Source organism: Zonotrichia leucophrys, chromosome 2 (genome assembly GCF_028769735.1).
Source record: "Zonotrichia leucophrys gambelii isolate GWCS_2022_RI chromosome 2, RI_Zleu_2.0, whole genome shotgun sequence".
Taxonomy (NCBI): Eukaryota; Metazoa; Chordata; class Aves; order Passeriformes; family Passerellidae; genus Zonotrichia; species Zonotrichia leucophrys.
Window position 1 is genome coordinate 95,121,818 of NC_088171.1, and position 18,246 is coordinate 95,140,063.

Sequence of the window (18,246 nt, forward strand, 5' to 3'; positions counted from 1 at the left end):
TCTTGCAAAATTAAATGTATTCTTTCACTTTGCTTGGCATATTTAGTGCTATCCAAAAGCACAGTAAAAATATACTCCATGATAAGACCTACACACAAGATGTTAAAAAGTACACTAACTTTTACTAAATGTTACAATCAATGATGTAACTTATGTAAGTAGGATTGCTTTGTCATATATTGATAGTTACCTCACTTTCACATCCACATTAACTTGATTTTAAATGCAATTAATACATATAGTCAAGGAAGACTAATGGACTACATTCTGCACTTAACCTGGTGGACATTTTCAAATGGCACAAGTGACCAGTGCAAACCTATTTTGCATTGTAAACGACTAAATAAATCTTAATGGATTAAGAATGATCAGCTATCAACACACAAGGGAAATTAAGTGCTGAAATGCCTACATTGATTATTTTAAATTATTAGCCTTACTCTGTTCTTGAATTTGTATGCTTTTAGTGAGCTTTAACACATTTACAAGACTTATTGACTATAATTACAAGAGAATTCAAGTAATGGACACATCAATTATAAGCAACATGTCTTGACCAGACAGTTGCATAAAGAATTCTAAAGAGAGCTCCATTAGCATCCTCCCCCTTAGTTTTATTCAGTTTTATCTGCCGTAAGAGGGCATATTAAGGGCTTATACAGCTGTTCTGACCATGTGAACATGAGCATCCCTCTGAAGACTTAACACTGCATTCCAAGTTGGATATTAGCTGAAGCAATACAGAAAACTACGCTATTGACAGGACAGAAGTAATGCTGAAAGTATTAAGTATGTGAGTTATTGGTATACATGAATGCTGCAGTTACCGTAAAATACTTTGAAAGGTTTGAAATACAATGTCTCTGTTCCCCAAGATTAATTTTTAGGATTTGTTGTCCAGTCACGCCCTTGCCTTTTCATAAAAAAAACTTACAAAACTATTTTAGGATTATGCCAGGAATTACCATTCTTTTATGCTTCTTTTTGTTACCTTTTTGTTCTCTTCCTTGTAACCATGCACTAAGTTTCAAATACTGCATGAATTTAAACTATAGCTTCCATAATAAGCCATTATTTAAAAGTACAGTAAAATAAACCTTACAGTTTTAATGAAAATATGTTCATTGAAATGTGAATTTATTATTCAAATCCACTCATAAATTCAACCATGGAGACACCACTTGTCTAAGCAGAGCTCAGTGATTTAGAAAAGCTGTCTATTTAAAATAAAGAATGTATGGCAGGTTTATAGAAACATCGCAGTGAATTTTTACATAAATTTAGAACTGCAGCTTATGCATTTTTCTACAGAAATGTTTTTAAATTTTCCACTTAAAATTAAACATAAAAATGAATTTAAAGTGTGATCAGCACAGAAACTAAATCAGATGCTACACCCCTGTGCAACACATCAGCACTGCATGCCACCTTCCAAAAAGGCTGACCAATTCCAACCACTATAACTTATTTCTACCAAAACCTCTTGTTGTTTCTTATTGGTATTTATTTAGGAGTGATGTAATATCAAACATCTATTCTGAAGTATTATGTAATGCTGAAATGCTGAAAGTTTCGCTTAATTGAAAAGAAATAAACAATTTGGATACTAAACAACTGCACAGAAGAGAAAGTTAGAAAGAACAGCTAACTAATCTCTCAAACCACCACTGCTTCATTATATAAGAACCAATGAATGGTTACAATGTAGATTAAAAGGAAGAAAATCTCTCTATATGAAACAAAAAGCAGAAGGGTGGCTGTACTTGAAATGTTCTTACATTTTCTGCCCTTTGATCACTGTATTTTCATACCCTTTTAGATAACTTTGAATTTCATCAGGGGCTTATCAGGCGATAAAAATGCCAGTTCCTAAGAAATATAAAAGGGCTTAACAAGCAGAAAAAGACCAATGGTATAATTCACTGTTTGAAAGAGGCCAATTGCAATGACAGTGTTTCCATACCTGTGTGGGTACGGATGTGAGCTAGGAAGGCCATGGAATTGCTACTTCTACACATCTTCCCACAATACTTGCAGACATTGCCTTGGTTCTCTTCCCTCTCCCTGTTTATCTGCTCAGTGTCTTCAACAATGTATTTATTGACTTCCCGCAGCAGCTCTTCATGTTGCTCTTTGATGTGGAGAAACAAGCTCTGCTCGGAATCGAAGGGCTCTGTGCACTTCAAACACTTAAAGGTTGCGCCTCCTTCAGGCAGCTCCTCCACGCTCGCCTGCTCGTTTCGCATGTGCCCAGCACTGGCCAAGTGCTGGTGAAGGTTGCTTTCTGTGTAAAATGATTTTCCACAGAGTAAGCAATGAAAATGCTTTTCTTTTGAAGGATGTTTCATGGCTATGTGAACATTTAGTCCGCTCAAACCATCTGCTAGAAAACCACAGTCATCGCAGCGAATACGTGTCGATTCCCCAAGGGAAATTCCTTCTGACTTCTTCTTTTTCCCACCACTTGTTGAAGTGTCTGCTGTCACTGTGAGCTCACTAGCTTTCACTGCCCCCGACATCTGTCCTTCTGCAGAATGGTCAGTGGCCTCTCCATCTTGATGACTTTTTAACCTCACTATAGAAGAATCAAACTTGCCAGCATTTTGCATTGCCTTTCCTTTATCATCAGCACTGATAACTGTTCCTAAAGCCTCATTACTACTTTCTTGCGTGCCCTCAGCTGTTGAGCCATCTGCCTCCCAAACATTGTTATTTATAGTTACTTCAGCTTCACGTTGTGCTTCCATAAGGGCTTCTTCCTCCTCCCCAGTAGGATCCTCTCTGAAACTTCTGTCACCATCTAAACTATGTCTATTTTGTACTGCTTCTCCAGTGTTTCCAGCAAAATTTGATTGCTCTACTGCATGACTTGTTTCTGGAAGACTTAGCATAAGTGGGTTATTTTTCTTCAGTGATTTTTTTGTGAGACTGTCTTCGTCTCTACATTCTGCTTCTGGGTTTTCACTACTTTCTTCCAAGCTCTCCACACCTTTTGCTGAATCGCAGTTTGTGTGGCTTGATCTATTTTGATTTTCTGCAGTGCAGTCGTCATCTGAGTAGAGCAGCTCCTGACCATGCTTACTCTTCTGCACCTCACAAGTACTTGTTTCTTTAACTGATACTTCCTTGACAAGTTCAGCAACTTTATCTTTCTGAGGAGTTTGCTGGAATCCTTCACAATAAGGGTTTTCTCCTCCATTTGTAGACTCCTTATCAAGTTCATGTCCTACTGCATTTTGGGAATTGACATCTTTAGAGATTCCTGGAGATGTATTTTCATTTAAGGCAGTACACTCAGTAAAGCTTTTATTCATATCATCACCTTCTGATGCATAATTGGCACACTTTGTTTCATCTAAATTAAATTTTGATTCTCCTGCACTGTGATGGTGCTCCTCTTGAGGCAAAGCAGCGCCTTCTTTAGTGATATTTGCTGCATTTGCTTCCTCCCCAGAAGAAGAACAAACATAAGATTCTCTTCTAATTTTGTGTTTCTCTGTTGCTGCATGCCTTATCATCTCTCTGCGAGTAACAGCATAGTAGTCACAAGCCATGCAGTAGAATTCAAATTGCTTTGTATGTTTTCGCTTCACGTGCAGCTCTAAAGAAGCAGCAGAATGGGCAATGAAGCCGCAGTGTACACACTTGTTGTCGTTTGCACCCATGGCTCTCCTCTGGAAGCTTGGGTCACAGTCTTGAGCAACCCTTGCTGGTTCCAGCAACACATGTTGGTTTATATTCAGTGGATTCCTTCCAAGCTGCATATCTGGCAGCTTACTGGCACTTGTGGCTTTTAACTCAGCATCTCCTCGCTCAACTTCCTGATTGTCTAAGATAGAATTTTCCAAATCTGACTGGCCACCATCCTCAACATGTTCAGGCAAGGCAGTCATGGGGCTGTTAATCTTCTTGCTCATGGATTCAAAATTACCTCCTTCAGGGCCAACGATGATCTCCGAGTTCTGTTTTCCACATCCTTCTATTTCAACACGGCTTTTGTGTTTTTTGGTTGCACAGTGACGTTCCATATCTCCTTTGGTGACAGTGTAGTAATTGCAAACCTTACACAAATAGCTGTACTGATGACTGTGCTTTCGCCTGATGTGAACAGTCAAATTCGTAACACTGGAGGCCAAAAGGCCACAATGGGTACATGTCCTAGAAATAGTACCTTTAGGCTTCCCTCCTCGGGATGCATCAGCTAAAACCAATTCATTTTCACCAATCCTTTGCTCAAGTAGAACAAATTCCTTATTTCTCGATAAGTCTTCCACAGAAGAGGATGAAACATCTGTAATTTCTTTATCCAACTCTGTACTTCCACTCCCAGCAATGGAAGTATCCACCACTGATTTAATACCGCCAACACCAACACAAACCTTTACAATACATTCTTCAAAACGTAGTCCAATGTTGTTTTTTCTGGCATTTTCAAGATGCTTGCTTCTTTTGATATGTTTCTCCATTCCTTCCTTACTCAGTGAGTAGAGATTACATGCCTTGCAAAGGAAGTGATACTCTTGTGCATGTCGGAGTTTTATGTGCCTTGTAAGAACTGTGGAAGATCTCGTCTTATAAAAACACTTTTTACATTGAAATTGGGTTTTATTCAGAACAGAATGCTTTAGTTCATTTCTATGATTTATGAAGGAAGAGTCTGGAGTTTTCGCTTGCATTGACACTTCCATTTCCTTTGCAAGTCTTTGGCTATTGTTGGATACGGAGTCATTGTAAGGTACCACTTGCAAGGTCTGATCACTGTTACTCATTGGAGTAGCTTGCTGAAATAATGAACCATCATGTTTCTCATTTTTTTTATGATTTATCAGCTCTTCTTCCAATTGAAAAAAAAGAACGCAAGCTGGACAACTATGGGGCATTTTGTGCACTTCACTCATGTGGCTTTGAAGGCTGTCCACATTCAAGCTGGTAAATGAACAGAGCTGACAATTAAAGCTACAACCACCCATCTGGTGTTCACTCTCCTGACAGTGTTGCTTCACATCTTCCCTGACTCCAGAGGAATAGCTACCTATCTGACTATGAAACTGGATCCTTTTTGTATGAAGCTTTGCAATATGAGTTTCCAAACTTTCTCGGTCGTGAAAAACATGACCACAATCCAGGCAAGTATGAAGTGCACCATCATCAGCAATAAGTTTAACTTCAGAATCTTTAGCACCTGCAGTGCTAGAAGAAGGGGTATTCGGCTTATATTCAGTAAGATCTTGTATTTCTGCAGCAGTATTGCAATTACTTTCAGCATCTGTTTCTAGTTCTGTATGAGACACAGGGCTTGATTCACCATGTTTAAGCTGTGTGCTGGAGATAGGCTTTTCATGTACTCTCCGAGTTTCAGATTTGGGTCTCTTACTATTCCCCAACAATCTGTATCTTCTTCTAACCTGCCTTTTTAATCTAGAAGACCTACTCTGTCCAAAGGAAGACCTTAACAAGAAAACATTTCTTTTGTGTTTCAGTTTATCAAATCTCTTTGTCCTGTGTAAACTATTAAGTAGCTTTTTGGTAGTTGGAAGCGATTCTGTTTTCTGCAAAATATTTTCTGATGGTCCCGGTATTCCTAGTTTTTCAGTTTGAACTTTATCATTTCCTTCTGTACCAGAAGAAAGCGATGTTTCTTCTGTCATAGTATCTGTTTTTTCAGTGGGAGTATTTGAAGATGGCATCATTTCAACAAGTTCACTGCCATCATTTTGTTTAGATAAGCTTACTTTTGAGCCTTTCAGTGCACTGCAAATACTTAATTCTTTTGCATCAGCAGTTCTTGCCCTTAATTTATTGGTCCCAGGTTTTGCCCTGACATTCCTCTCTTTGGTTGCAGTAGATTGTTGGTTTTTAAAAGATTTTTTTGTCAATATCTGTACAAATCCTCCCCGTGCAGCAAGATTTTGACGTCGAAGGTGAGTCTTGCCAAGGAAATGAGAATTTAGAAGACTCTCTTCAGCACTCTGAAAACCACAAAGATCACAAGAAAATATCTTGGATTTCTCACGATCTCGCTTAACATGCATATGTGACGTAGAACTACACTCACCTATGCAACCACAGTGAGGATGTATTTGCTCTTTGGATGGTTTAGAGAGGCTTTCTTGTTTATGTTTTTCCTTATCAGAGCAGGAAGGTAAACACTGATCTCTCATTTTGCCTTTAGGGTGTTTGTCTATGTTTCCATCTGTACAGACAACACTGGTTTCTTCTGAAGAATATAATTTATCAGAAACAGCAGCTGACATGTCTTGTGAATGTTTATTTTCCTTTTGAATTTTCAATATGGCATCATCAGCAGCACACCTGAAATCATATCGTAGGCACAGGATATCTGTATTAAATATGTCACTATCAGGACCACTGGTGACTCCTTCCTGTTTTACAGTTCCAGGTATTGTACCACATGATTCTCCAGCTAAAACTTTTTGCAATTTTCTTCCAGTATCTTTCATGTCTTCTGAAGAACTCAGCTTTCTTTTCCTGGAGACATTTTCAGGTTTCTTTGCTTCAACAACATCCAGACTGGTTGATTCTGAAAGTGCTGTTTTGTTTGTGCCATTCTCTTTTTCTTTCTTTTCAAGGTCCCTGAACACTTCATCTGATGTAAGCCTTGTTTTCTGTTGAGATGAAGAGCCACATCCAGCATTTTCTTCTGATGTATTTCTTGGGGATTCTTCTGTCAACTCAACTTGTAAATTCTCATCAACATCATCTCTCTTCTTATTTTCCTCCCCATCCATTCTTAACAGTGATATTACCAATTAAAGATCATTGGTTTAGCACCTACAAAACAAAAGAATTTCTGTTAGTCTTTTATGCAAACTTAAAGGTTAAAATAATCAAATTTTAAAAACCCCATGCAATATAGAAAATTTAAATCATGGCAGGAAGAAAGGCACAACGAAAGACATGAGGCAACAGTTTCACCATGGTATCTACAGCACCTTCTAGTTACAGAGCTTTCACAGCAATGACCACCATGTGAGCAAACACTTAGATCCCATAGTTTTTATGTAATCAAGTAATCTTCTACATGCTTTAGACTTGGGCAGACAAGCATGACCTTTGTTTCTGGAAGTATATTTGGGACAGAAAATACTAATGGCTTTCAGGGAACTGGTCATGGAATATTTTACTTTTCCTGAACTAGAAAATCAGCTTCTCAAATTTAAAAGTTCCCAGGTGAAATAATCATGACTGCAACAACAAGCAAAACAAAGCCAGCATAAATGTTAAATATTTTAAGTATGCAGCTTGCTTTTCTTCCTCTGCTTAGATTACCTGCTAAAGAGAAAGAGGGAAAACACAAAAAGAACCATGTTCTAAAAGAATATGCTGCAAGTATAGCTTCCCATCATTCCTAAAATATCCTCTAAAACGTTGTTTCCTAATTGGGGAGGAGGGAGGAGAAACAAAAAGTCATGAAATAAAAATGCAGAGAAGGGCAGCACATTTGAGATCCAGCACAAACTTTAACCATTCAAATCCAGTTACCAGAAGCTTTTGCTCAACTGCCCAGTGTGACCCTCTTGCTCCCAAGAAGATGCCGCCACTAGAAAACTGATGCTGCCAACACAGTTTATAAGAGGGATGGGGATGGGAAATCAAATCTTGACATTTATTACCTTTTCATTTTGATATGAAGCAACTGAGAATTGAAAATGCATTTCATTTTAACAGATGATTAAATACTAAATGTTTATCTTCGTGCTTTACACTATGATTTAAACATCAATTTGCTGCAGATCCAAGTATTCAGTTTTTTGTTCAGTTACCCATTGAATGAGGCCATGACCACAATTGTAAGTACTTCCTGACAAGATTAAGTAATTGCAATGTTGATACAGATAAAGTAGGGTACAAAAAGCTATTCAAGTACATGGTAAAAAAATAATTATGCTTAAATTTGAGGACAAAGTAGGAAAGTATTAAACTCAGAAAATAAATGCAAATCAGTTGGACTTATAATCCATGGAAGTAAAAAAGTGCTTTCTTCTTAAGAATAACTTGTGGAAAGCCCCAAAGGGAATTGAGTGTACATTAGTCTCATTCATTGAACAGTTTTTCAACTGTAGGTCTTTCATTGAGCTAAAGCACTGACCAAACCTATACCAAGCTAGTTATACCTAAATAACAAGAGGATAACCACTTCTAGATCACAACAGCCCTTTGGAGGATCATCACAGTACTGTCCCCTAAATATGGCTTTCTGATTCTTATGCACTACTGTTTTTGTTTCTTCACAAAACCATGATGGAAACTTATCACAATTGGTCAGAAGGAAAACAGTCAGGGCTATATTCTCAGCTGGTATAAGTCAGCACACTGTTAGTATGTTCAGAAACACTACAGCAATTAATAGCAGGACCAGATGAAGCCTTTGAAGTGCAAGCTTACCCAGAAAAGGTTATAAGCATAGGTTATATCTGTTTGGGATACAGAAGAAAAAGATCAAATGAAAATGATGTGGTTTAACTGCAGTACAGCTTTATTTATATAATGCAAAAAATCAAGTTAGTTCAGTGACAAGCATCACAAGTCTGTCCTTAAACAAGCAACCATGGGTCCTTTGCCTTCTTGCACCTCCACAGCAGGTTCCCAGCCCACCACCAATTGTGGGAAGAGCACCAATTGTGGGAATGGCCTGGGAAAGAGCAGCAGTTTTTCCTTTGCTGTACAAAACTATTTGCAATCTCAAACCAATTCTCCATCTTCTTTATAGGACACTTCCCTCTCAAACCATTAGATTTACCAGAAAACTTGTCCAGCAGTGAGCTAATACTGGCATTGAACATTTCCACTGTCAAAAGTTGTACTGGGATAATTAGAAGTTTCTCCATCAACAAAAAGGTTGCCTTTTCTGGCACTCCCCCAGAAATTCAGCTCACCTCCACCGGCCACTCAATCAAACATCTCTTTTAGGTGAGCATCTGCACACAGCCTCTGCAGTTTTATCCTCATTTCTCAGCATTTGCTCAGTAACTCTCCAACAGAACTTCATCCTGCTCTGTGCCCAGATTGCAATTCCAGTTCTGGTGTCCAACCTTCTCTCCTACTCAACTGCACCAGTTATGGATTTTTCTAGTGCTTAGGGAAAAAAAATGTGTTTCCTCTATTTTATCTTTGTAAGCTGTTTATAGTAAGAACTACAAACTAGCTGCTAGAAAAGTGAAAAATACAAAACATAAACCTCATGGGTGCTACCAATAACCTCAGTATGAAATTAAAATAATCACATGTGTAATACTATGCTAAGATGCCTTACACCCCAGACTTCTTGCCTAATTCCTTATCTCTGCTGTCATTTCATGACAAACTTCTAGCACGCAGACTGGGACTGCACTCTGTTCCATTCACAGGCAGTTCTAATGAAGTCAACAGCCTCACATCTACCCCCACAACAGTAACCATTATCAAGGCAATTTCTGCCCAGTGCACAGCAGGCTACCTGTGGCAAGGTATGGTAATGATACACATTTACCAACTTCATCACTGTCATGGTTTGAGCCTGGCACAGAGCCAGTGCCCCCCCATGAAAATGCCTCACCCTGGTGTCTGCTGTGAGATGTGACCAGGAATAAGCAAAACAGGCTCTAACATAAACATAAAGAACACTTTATTACCTAAACTACAGGAAAATAGGGAAAGAAAAAAAAAGAAATTGAAAACCTTACAAAAAAACTTTCCTCCTCCCCACTCCCTGACTTTCCCAATCCGATACATTCTCCCAAAAAACACCAACTGCCCAGCCCGGCACGACACTTTAGTATACTCAAACTTCAGTTCATGAAGAGGAAAGGAGTCTTTCTCGTTCCATAGGCTTCTCCTGGAAACACACTGAAAACCTCGTGTGCTTCCCTGTCACTTCGGCACCGCCCGGAAAGTCCTTTTGCCGCTTGTGACATCTTCCTTCCATGCTCAGTGCTCTCACCACTGAGACATGGCCAGAGCTGCTTTTAGGGTTGTCTTTCAAGGATGCCTTGTCTCACTCCAAAAAGGCACAGTCTCTGCTTTTGGGACATCTGTCCCCCCATATTTTTCCAACCCCCTGGGGCCGGGGGGTCCTCACGAAGAACCTTCCTGGTTTTGAGGCACTGCCTCCCCCTAAATGCAGTCTGTGTCACAGGAACAACTGAGTCCATAGCCACGAGAAAAGTCCAGCCAAAAGGCCACTCCAAATCATCTCTCCCCATCCAATCATCTCCCCATTCTTCGGGCCAGGTCCTTGTTTCATCTCATCTCCTATCTCCCTTCTTATTCAGCTTCGAGGAGGATTAGCATTTTTGCAAGGCCCCAATCATGCAAGAAAGGGTTAAAAGTTTTCAGTCTCTGTCTGTCCTGGGACGAGATGATACTCCCACACGTGCTGCTGCTGCGGCCGGCCGCTCTCCCTCCCGGAGGGGGGGGGGGGGGGGGGGGGGGGGGGGGGGGCTGGCTGCCCGATGTCTCGATGTCTCTTGGGGCTCCTCCACCCTTCCATCCTTGAAAGCCCCTCACCCCCATCTCTGTCCAGGCCCCGGGCCTACCGCATGGCCGTCCCTCCCCCGCCCAGCAGCAAGGCTGGACGGGGGGGGAGATCTGACCTCCTCGCCGCCGATGTCCCAAGAGGGAGTGCCAAGGGCAGTGCCCTGCTTTTAACCCCTGTGTATTCTCGGAGGTGTGTCCAAACCCCACTGGCCACACCGGACGCCAGTCTCAAACCCAAAACCTTCATTGGTTTGACCACAGCTTCCCAGAATTCCCACTCCTTCCTGGTCAAACCACGACAATCACTACCACACATCAAAATTGCCATGAAAATAGTTGACCCCTGCACACCCTCCCCAAAGTTACATTTGCCTCCGTCCCACTTCCATATAATCTGTTATATATAAATATCACTACATGGGAGTCTGCACCTGCATGAAACCAAAATCCAGAAAGTATTCTCTATGAAAGAAAACAACTATGAGGCAGTTGCTGCTGTTTCTCTAAAATATTAATTAATCTAAGGAATTAAATAGCCTCCAATTTCTTTTAGGTCGCTCTTAAAGCTGCCTGTAGGACAAGAGTGCATCTTCTGATAAGCACTTAATGGCTCCTATCACTACTTTTTGCTGGCACCATGACCAGCAATTTGTTGAGTTCTGCTCAGTTCTCCACATCTCACACAAGATCTGGAGCCCTGGACCAAGCGCTCTGCTCCTTCCTGCTGCAGCCTTGCTCAGATCACACTGCCATGCCTCTAACACAATTTCAGTAGCACACAGCTCAGCTCCCTGATGGCAGACTAGTGCCTCACACCCAAATACAGCTGTGGCTCCTTCCTGCATGGATATAATGCAGGAATGGCTATCACTCCTCTGGCATTCAGCACACCACTAGCTACCTTTAGACAAAAAGAGCCTCCTCGTAGTGCTTCCTCGGCTGTAAGCTTCTCCCCCAAAAGCTCTCTTCCAGATTTGTCACTGGGTACTAGGAACAATGGTGAAGCACAAGCTGATCATAAATATGAGTGGTCCTAATCCTCTGTCTACCTGAATCAATTCACTTCTGCTTTCAAAAATGTCACCACACTAATTAAAGGCTATCCTGCATTTGGTATTGTAATATAGAAGAATCAGTGCATTGGAGAAGGCATCAACAGCACTCAAAGTTTGGACAGTCCCAGTGACCACACAAGGTCAAATGGGTTTCTTTTTGGAAAATTAATCTTGGATCTACCTTAGTTTGGCACAGGGATCACCATCACAAGCAAATCAGCATCTGGAATTTTATTAACCTAATCAAAGAACACACTCTAGATACAACAAGTAACCCTCAGAAGCTATGGCACCCTAAGCATATGCTTAAATCTAACTCCTACTTGTTAGTGTGATTGAGTAAGCCTTTTGATAGCAACATAATGCTGCCAAACTCGTACAGCAGTATGAATGGGGAAGATCAGCTCTTGAACCACCTTATTCATGGACCAACAAGACTAAAATCAATGCAAGATGTAAACTTCCTTGTGTTTCCTGCTACCTTCATCTGTCAAAGCATCATCTGGAAACATTTTCACAAGTAACAAGGGCTTGAAGTGCAACAATACCTAACCACTTAAAGTATTCCATAAATAAACCAAAATGTATTTATATAGGCTCCAGGACTGTGCCAATGGTAATGCCAGGTACAGCACAGCAGAAACCTGCAGCACAGGATCAATCCCAAGCTCAGCAGACAGCAGTCAAATCCTTGTATTTCCATAGTTTAAAAGCTGGTTCTGTCAAACAGTGCTCTCTTAACATCATATTCGATGTTCAAAATGAAGCTGTTCTAACTCAAAAGTGGGTTGACTTTTTGTAACATAAATCTTTTGTTAATGTTCATATAAATCAAGTATAGCTGAACAGATCCTTAAAGGATATGACCAAAAATTAATTTGCCACATTAGCTTCAGGTTAACAAATTCTTCTGCTTGGAGACAGTCATACATTACCTAATGCATTTTAAGGTTCTTTGCAGCACAGTGCTGTCCCTGAGTTTTGGAAAGAAACCTATTGTGGCCTCAACATTTTTGCTCAGAAAAAGCTGAGCTCAGTAATTCTTTTGTAAATAGGTGCTCAAACATATTGCTTTTCTTCAGTAATTCTCTAAATATCTGAAAGAAGTGAAACATGTTTTTAAGATCTTCAAAAGCAGCATGTTTGTTACATATGTTACATCTGCACAGCCCAACTATCCAAATCCTTACAGAACATATAAGACACACATTTTTAAATTGCAAGTGTATAACACATAGTACTTTGGCTATATCACATAAACCAATATAGCTAAAGATTCTCCCCTTTCATCCACTGGGATTTCCAAATCATCAGAATCATGAAGTTTTTGTTTCGAGATTTAAACTAATTTAAAAGACATCCCACAATCACAATTCAGCACCATCTCACTATCTGTAAAGTAGAAAATTCATACAAAAAAAAGATAAAAATAGCACTTCTTGAGCAGCCACCACCATTTTTTACCTGATAACAACTCTCTTTCGTATTCTTCGTACAAAGCTTTTTTGTATATTGACATAGTGTCTGCTACAGCTCTATACACAAGCATAAGTCATTTGTGGACAGAAGCTGTTTTCTTGGATGAAAATAGAGAACATTGGATTTGAGAGCTCTAATTTTTTACCACTGGTCCAAAAAACAGTATATAATGTCTTACTATGCCAAAAGGTGGAGACAGTGCAGTTCGCTTTCCAGTGTAAGATCTGCACTTCTCTAATCCTCAGGTGAAATTTAAAAAGTAGTAATCTTAAATTAATTTCAAAAGGACAATTAATTTAGCAATGATTGATAAACCTCTAGTAAACGTCAAAATTCCTTAACTTGATGGTCAATACAATTTTATTTACTTCTCTTTTTGATCACATGCCAAGAGAAGGTGTAGGGATGTGTACAGAAGAACACACAAAAAAAGTACTAACTTTATTTTTGTTTTATGCTAATCCTGGCATTAGAATTTCCAGAGCACTTCTCAGTCACACTACTATTGTCTCCAAGTATTCAATGACCAATCTGCAGCATTTGTAAAGAATGTGACATATGGAAAACAGACTTTCATTTTTTTTTCCAGTAAAAATTCCCCTTTTCAGACAATTAATACTTTCAATGAAATCATGGATGCAATGAAGCAAAATCATTTTAATGAGCTCCTTAAAAAGCTTGCACAAAACTGCATGTTAACAAACTCATCTCACCATACGACCTTTGTGTCAAACAAGCATCTTCTCAGGGGCACAACATCCTTCCTAAATCAAATCATATGTCTGTCTTATGGCCTTACAAAGTTACCTCGTTTCCTTCAGAAAGACTAATCCAAGCGTACAGTCTCCTCAATAATGGAATATAGGAGGTAATACGGTTGTCAACTGAAATGGAATAAAGATCACCTTTCTTTTGAGGGAAATTTTGTGATATCCATTACAAACATTTGTTTTCCTTTGCAGCTCAAAAATGCTGGACTTCGAGCTTTGCATCATGAGCCCAGCACTTTCCTAGGAAAGCCAGCACTTTCCAAGGACATCAAAATCTCCACAGGAGACTTCCAAATAAGGTGCAGACTTCCAAGATTAAAGATTTTGAAATTTCCACACAGATCTATCCAGAATAGTTCAAGTGACAAAATGAAAAGCCCCCTGATAGTCATCCCCTGTATACCACTGAAAATGGGGAGTTAGCTGCACCCATTAATTTCATTTTCTCACTGCCACCAGAAAAAACTGTAACGGCATCACAGGAAATGCACCTGCAATATGACCACATCCCGCTTGCTTCTGCTTCCAAACCACCCAGAGTCCTTCCAAGTGAGCAGAAACTGACAACACAAAGGCTCCCTAGTTCGTCATCCACTCATTTCAGAGAGAGTCAAATGCTGCTAAATGCAGCAGGGACCACTATTTAGATCAGCTTTGAAGAGGAAGTCAAAAAAGACACACACAGATATACACTTTTCATTTTAAGTGCAGTCAGATTCAATAGGAATGTACGGGCAAGACAGAGAATGAGAGGAAATGCACTAGTATCTCCTAAAAATTGTTATATAACCTCCAGATTTTCAATTTTTGAAAATTTAAGGTCTATTTTGTATTTAAAATCAAAGAATTCTGTTTGCAGAGCAATGCATACATGTAACAACAGCAAAAAGAACATTCAATAGAAACTTCTGAGGATCTAAGAAAGACTGCATTCAAATAGCACTGTGATATTGATGGATGAAACGCACTTTTTAAGTATTCACAAAACACTTCATTTTAGAGAGTTTATCAGATCCAGGAAAGAAAATTCCAGGAAAGAAATACTATTTTCCACATACACTACTAAGTTCTGTGGGAATTTTCTAAATTATGTGCTTTCATGAAAGATACAATTCTCACCAAGTACACCAATTAAAAGTAGAGAGAAACAAAAAGTAAAATGCAATTTGAATTCCTCTGTTCTGTTGGCTGTAGTACCCTCTTAAGTACAGTGGACCACACTGGAATTTATCAGAGAAGTACACAGGCACTATAAATGACACCTGACAAAAATGTTGGAAGTCTTAAATGTTTCCTGAACTTTGGCAGCCAAAGATAAAAGCAAGTTTTACTGGCTTCTACTTGTAAATTGGCTCTTGTAAATTTTACCCTAGAAACCTGGTCCTAAGAAGCCCTATTTTCTCCTTTAAAAACATAAGGAATATGAATTCCCTAGAAGGCTACTCTGGTGTTTAATATTTGTGAAGACTTACGACATTTCCATCAATCTTTGCTCAAAATTAAATCCAAAAGACAAAAAACGATGGCTGTGTTGGCCTCTGGCTTAAAACTACCATTTCATACAGAAAGCAACAGAAGCCTCTACCATCACAGCCCAGAACATATGTATTTATCACCATTTAAATTATCAAGAGAAGAATGCATGCAGTAATCAGTGTATTTATGGCCATGCTTCTCATTCTTGTGCACCCTGTTTTCCTTATCTGCTGCCTCTTCAAGAAGCTCAGCTGAAAAGAGCTGCACGAATTTTTGGCTAAACAGGTAACATAAAGACTTGGGATCTTTTGTGTGATAGGCTAACAAAGTTTCCAGAAAATACAAAGTGTACATTTGCTTCTAAAGAAAAGGGGACGTTAATAAAAATAAAAGCATTCTGATGACCCCTGGTGGCCACTACATACATGGAAGTAATTTCATTCCATCTGAGAAAAGCAGATCAAACAGAAAAGTCTTACATATTCTATTGGTAGGCATATCTAAAGAAATGACAGCTGATATTATTCAATTAGAATATTCATTAGAATGTACATATTTACATGTCTGTCTATATCAAATTACTGTATTACGGTAGACACACAGATACTCAAAAATTTAATTATTAGAAACAAATCCTCTTTTTCTCTTCAATGAAATAGAAGTGAACACACTGAAAGTATTTCAACTCAGTCCAACAAGACATACAAAATGGACTTTTTTTCAGTTTTGATTTTCCATCTGGGTTGTTCACATAAAACACAGGGTATTGGGGAGAAGCACAGTGGAAGCAGGGGGCTGCCTCTCACCAGGGTGCACTCAGAAGGGCTCTGTGTAATAGATGATGTCCCAAATGCCTCCAGCACAGGCAGTTCTCCAGCACACTTTAGGAAAGCAAACAAACCAGCCTCTCCTTCTTTATATTGGACTTCTACAAAAAGAAAATTAATATCCATCATTAGGAATCAGTATAAAAAGGTGATAGTTGTACACAGACCTCAGCTATGGAGAGGGTAAACCCTTAACATGCAGAGGAAAAGCTGCATGGCAAATCACACCTTTTCTCCTTAATGCTTTCCTGTAAAACATGCAAACAATCACAACAGTGCTGCCATGTCCTCTGCAACACAGAGAGGGATTTTTCCCCCAATAACTTAGATGATCATGACTGTGACTTAAACCATGCATAGCTGTGCAAAACCTGGCTTTCTCCAGCAGTAACTGTTACCTGTGTTCAGCTGAACAAACCCATGCTTCAGCTACAGTCACTGCAGAACCTTTAATGCTCCATAGTTCTGTACTCAGAACAGTTCAGGGGTTCCAACTGACCTTTATTCTAATTTCCATCTGTGACACATCTGTCTGTGTCAAGAGACAAACCAACATAAGACAGCAATGGGAGGTGTACCAGTGTGAGGTAGCAATGTGAGTCCAAGCACTGGCAATAGGGGACGATACAAAAATTATTCATGACTTCTGTGGTGCCTGTGATAGCATTCAAGGGTTACTACTATGGCATAGCATGGAGCCTTTTCCTTTCCTCATCCTCAAGCCCTACACCAGAAGAACTAAGCCATGTGGTTACAAAAGCCTCCTGCACTTCAGCTGAGGACCAAAAAGAGGATGAAGGCCAAGCAGGCTCTCCCACTTCTCCCAAGCAAAACACACTCTTGGTCGGCAGGTGGAGAGTGAAGGTGAATGAGGGAGAAGGCATGGCTATCCCAGAGAGAGAGGCCAGAGGATGGCAGAGCAGCTTCCACCTGCTACTGCAGCCCATATGATGAAACCACATCTTCCCAGAATGGGTCCTAGGCAGATGGAACTGAAGGAGGGAAGGGACTGATGACAAGGAACAGCCTCTTGTTGATACCACCATCACTTACAAAATAAAACCCCCATTTACTAGACCAAAGCATTCACACTTACTGATAGTTTGGTAACAAATACCACGAAGGTTTCAAAGCTGCTGCTTGTTAACAGTATCCATTTCCCTCCATTTCTATTTGTTTCAATTCAACAAATTTGGTGCTTTTCTAAACCAGTCCCTGAAACTCAGCTCTCTTCCAGAACCAGCAATACGCCTAAGCATCACTGTGCACAGTGATAGCACAATTTGTGTGAGGCACACGTGTTCAACTACATTTCCAAACAAGGAACCACCTGAAAACATTTTCATCTCTCCTGCAGGAGTGGTGCAATGGGGTGTAGCAACAGGGAACAGTTGCACTGGGGACTACTTCCCTAATATCTACAAAAATTATGAAGCTTCATTCTCCTCTAAGAGCTGCACCTTGCTAACTGGGTATCTTAAGTGTACGAAATCCTTTTCCTATTTTGAAGGACACTGTTTAACAGCTACACAAGACTGCAATGCATTTCCTTCTGTTGTTGGTTTATCAAATCAAACTCCCATCTCCAGTCAGTACCACCATATCAAACAGGGGAAATATCAGCAATGGAGCCCAAGGTGTGTGGAGTCTCTCCCTCTCACCGGAGCCCAGCAGCCACACAGAGCCACTGCTAACCCCACCATCATCCTGCGTGACCAGGATGGCACCACAGCCCACTTCTTCCACAGACTAGGTAGATGTGCCTGGTCAACCTGGGGGCCCCAGGCACGGCCTTCTGCTCCCCAAGGCATTCCTGGCCAGGAGTGCAGATGCTGCTGGACCCTGCCCAGACACAGCTCCTGGGCATCACAGGAGGGCACAGAAGGACCCTGCAGTGCTTGGCTGGGCAAGGGGACCTTGGGAGTTGGGGCAGAACTGCAACTTGGTTGCAGAGACTCTGTCTTTCTTCAATACATTATCACTCTCTCAGGGATGCTTTAGGAGAGTCTTATTACTAAAAATGCTACTAATTCCCTGAAAAACACCAAGTTGAAATCAATCCCACAAACTTTCCCAAGATCAATAGGTTTTAATGAACAAAGAAAACATACACAGTAGCAACCAAGGGCAAGTACCAGGAGACCAAGCTAGAGTAATAAATTG

At 40.1% G+C, this 18,246-nt stretch overlaps 1 protein-coding gene across 2 annotated transcripts in view; it reads right to left on the reverse strand.

Annotated features, from left to right (window-relative positions):
* ZNF407 (zinc finger protein 407) overlaps positions 1-18,246 on the reverse strand; it is a 340,268-nt gene that overhangs the window by 305,880 nt on the left and 16,142 nt on the right. For both annotated transcript variants that reach the window (XM_064705737.1, XM_064705739.1), the window contains exon 2: positions 1,964-6,792. In XM_064705737.1, the coding sequence (XP_064561807.1) occupies positions 1,964-6,749 (4,786 nt within the window). In that variant the 5' untranslated portion in view covers positions 6,750-6,792. The remainder of the gene's footprint in view (positions 1-1,963; positions 6,793-18,246) is intronic.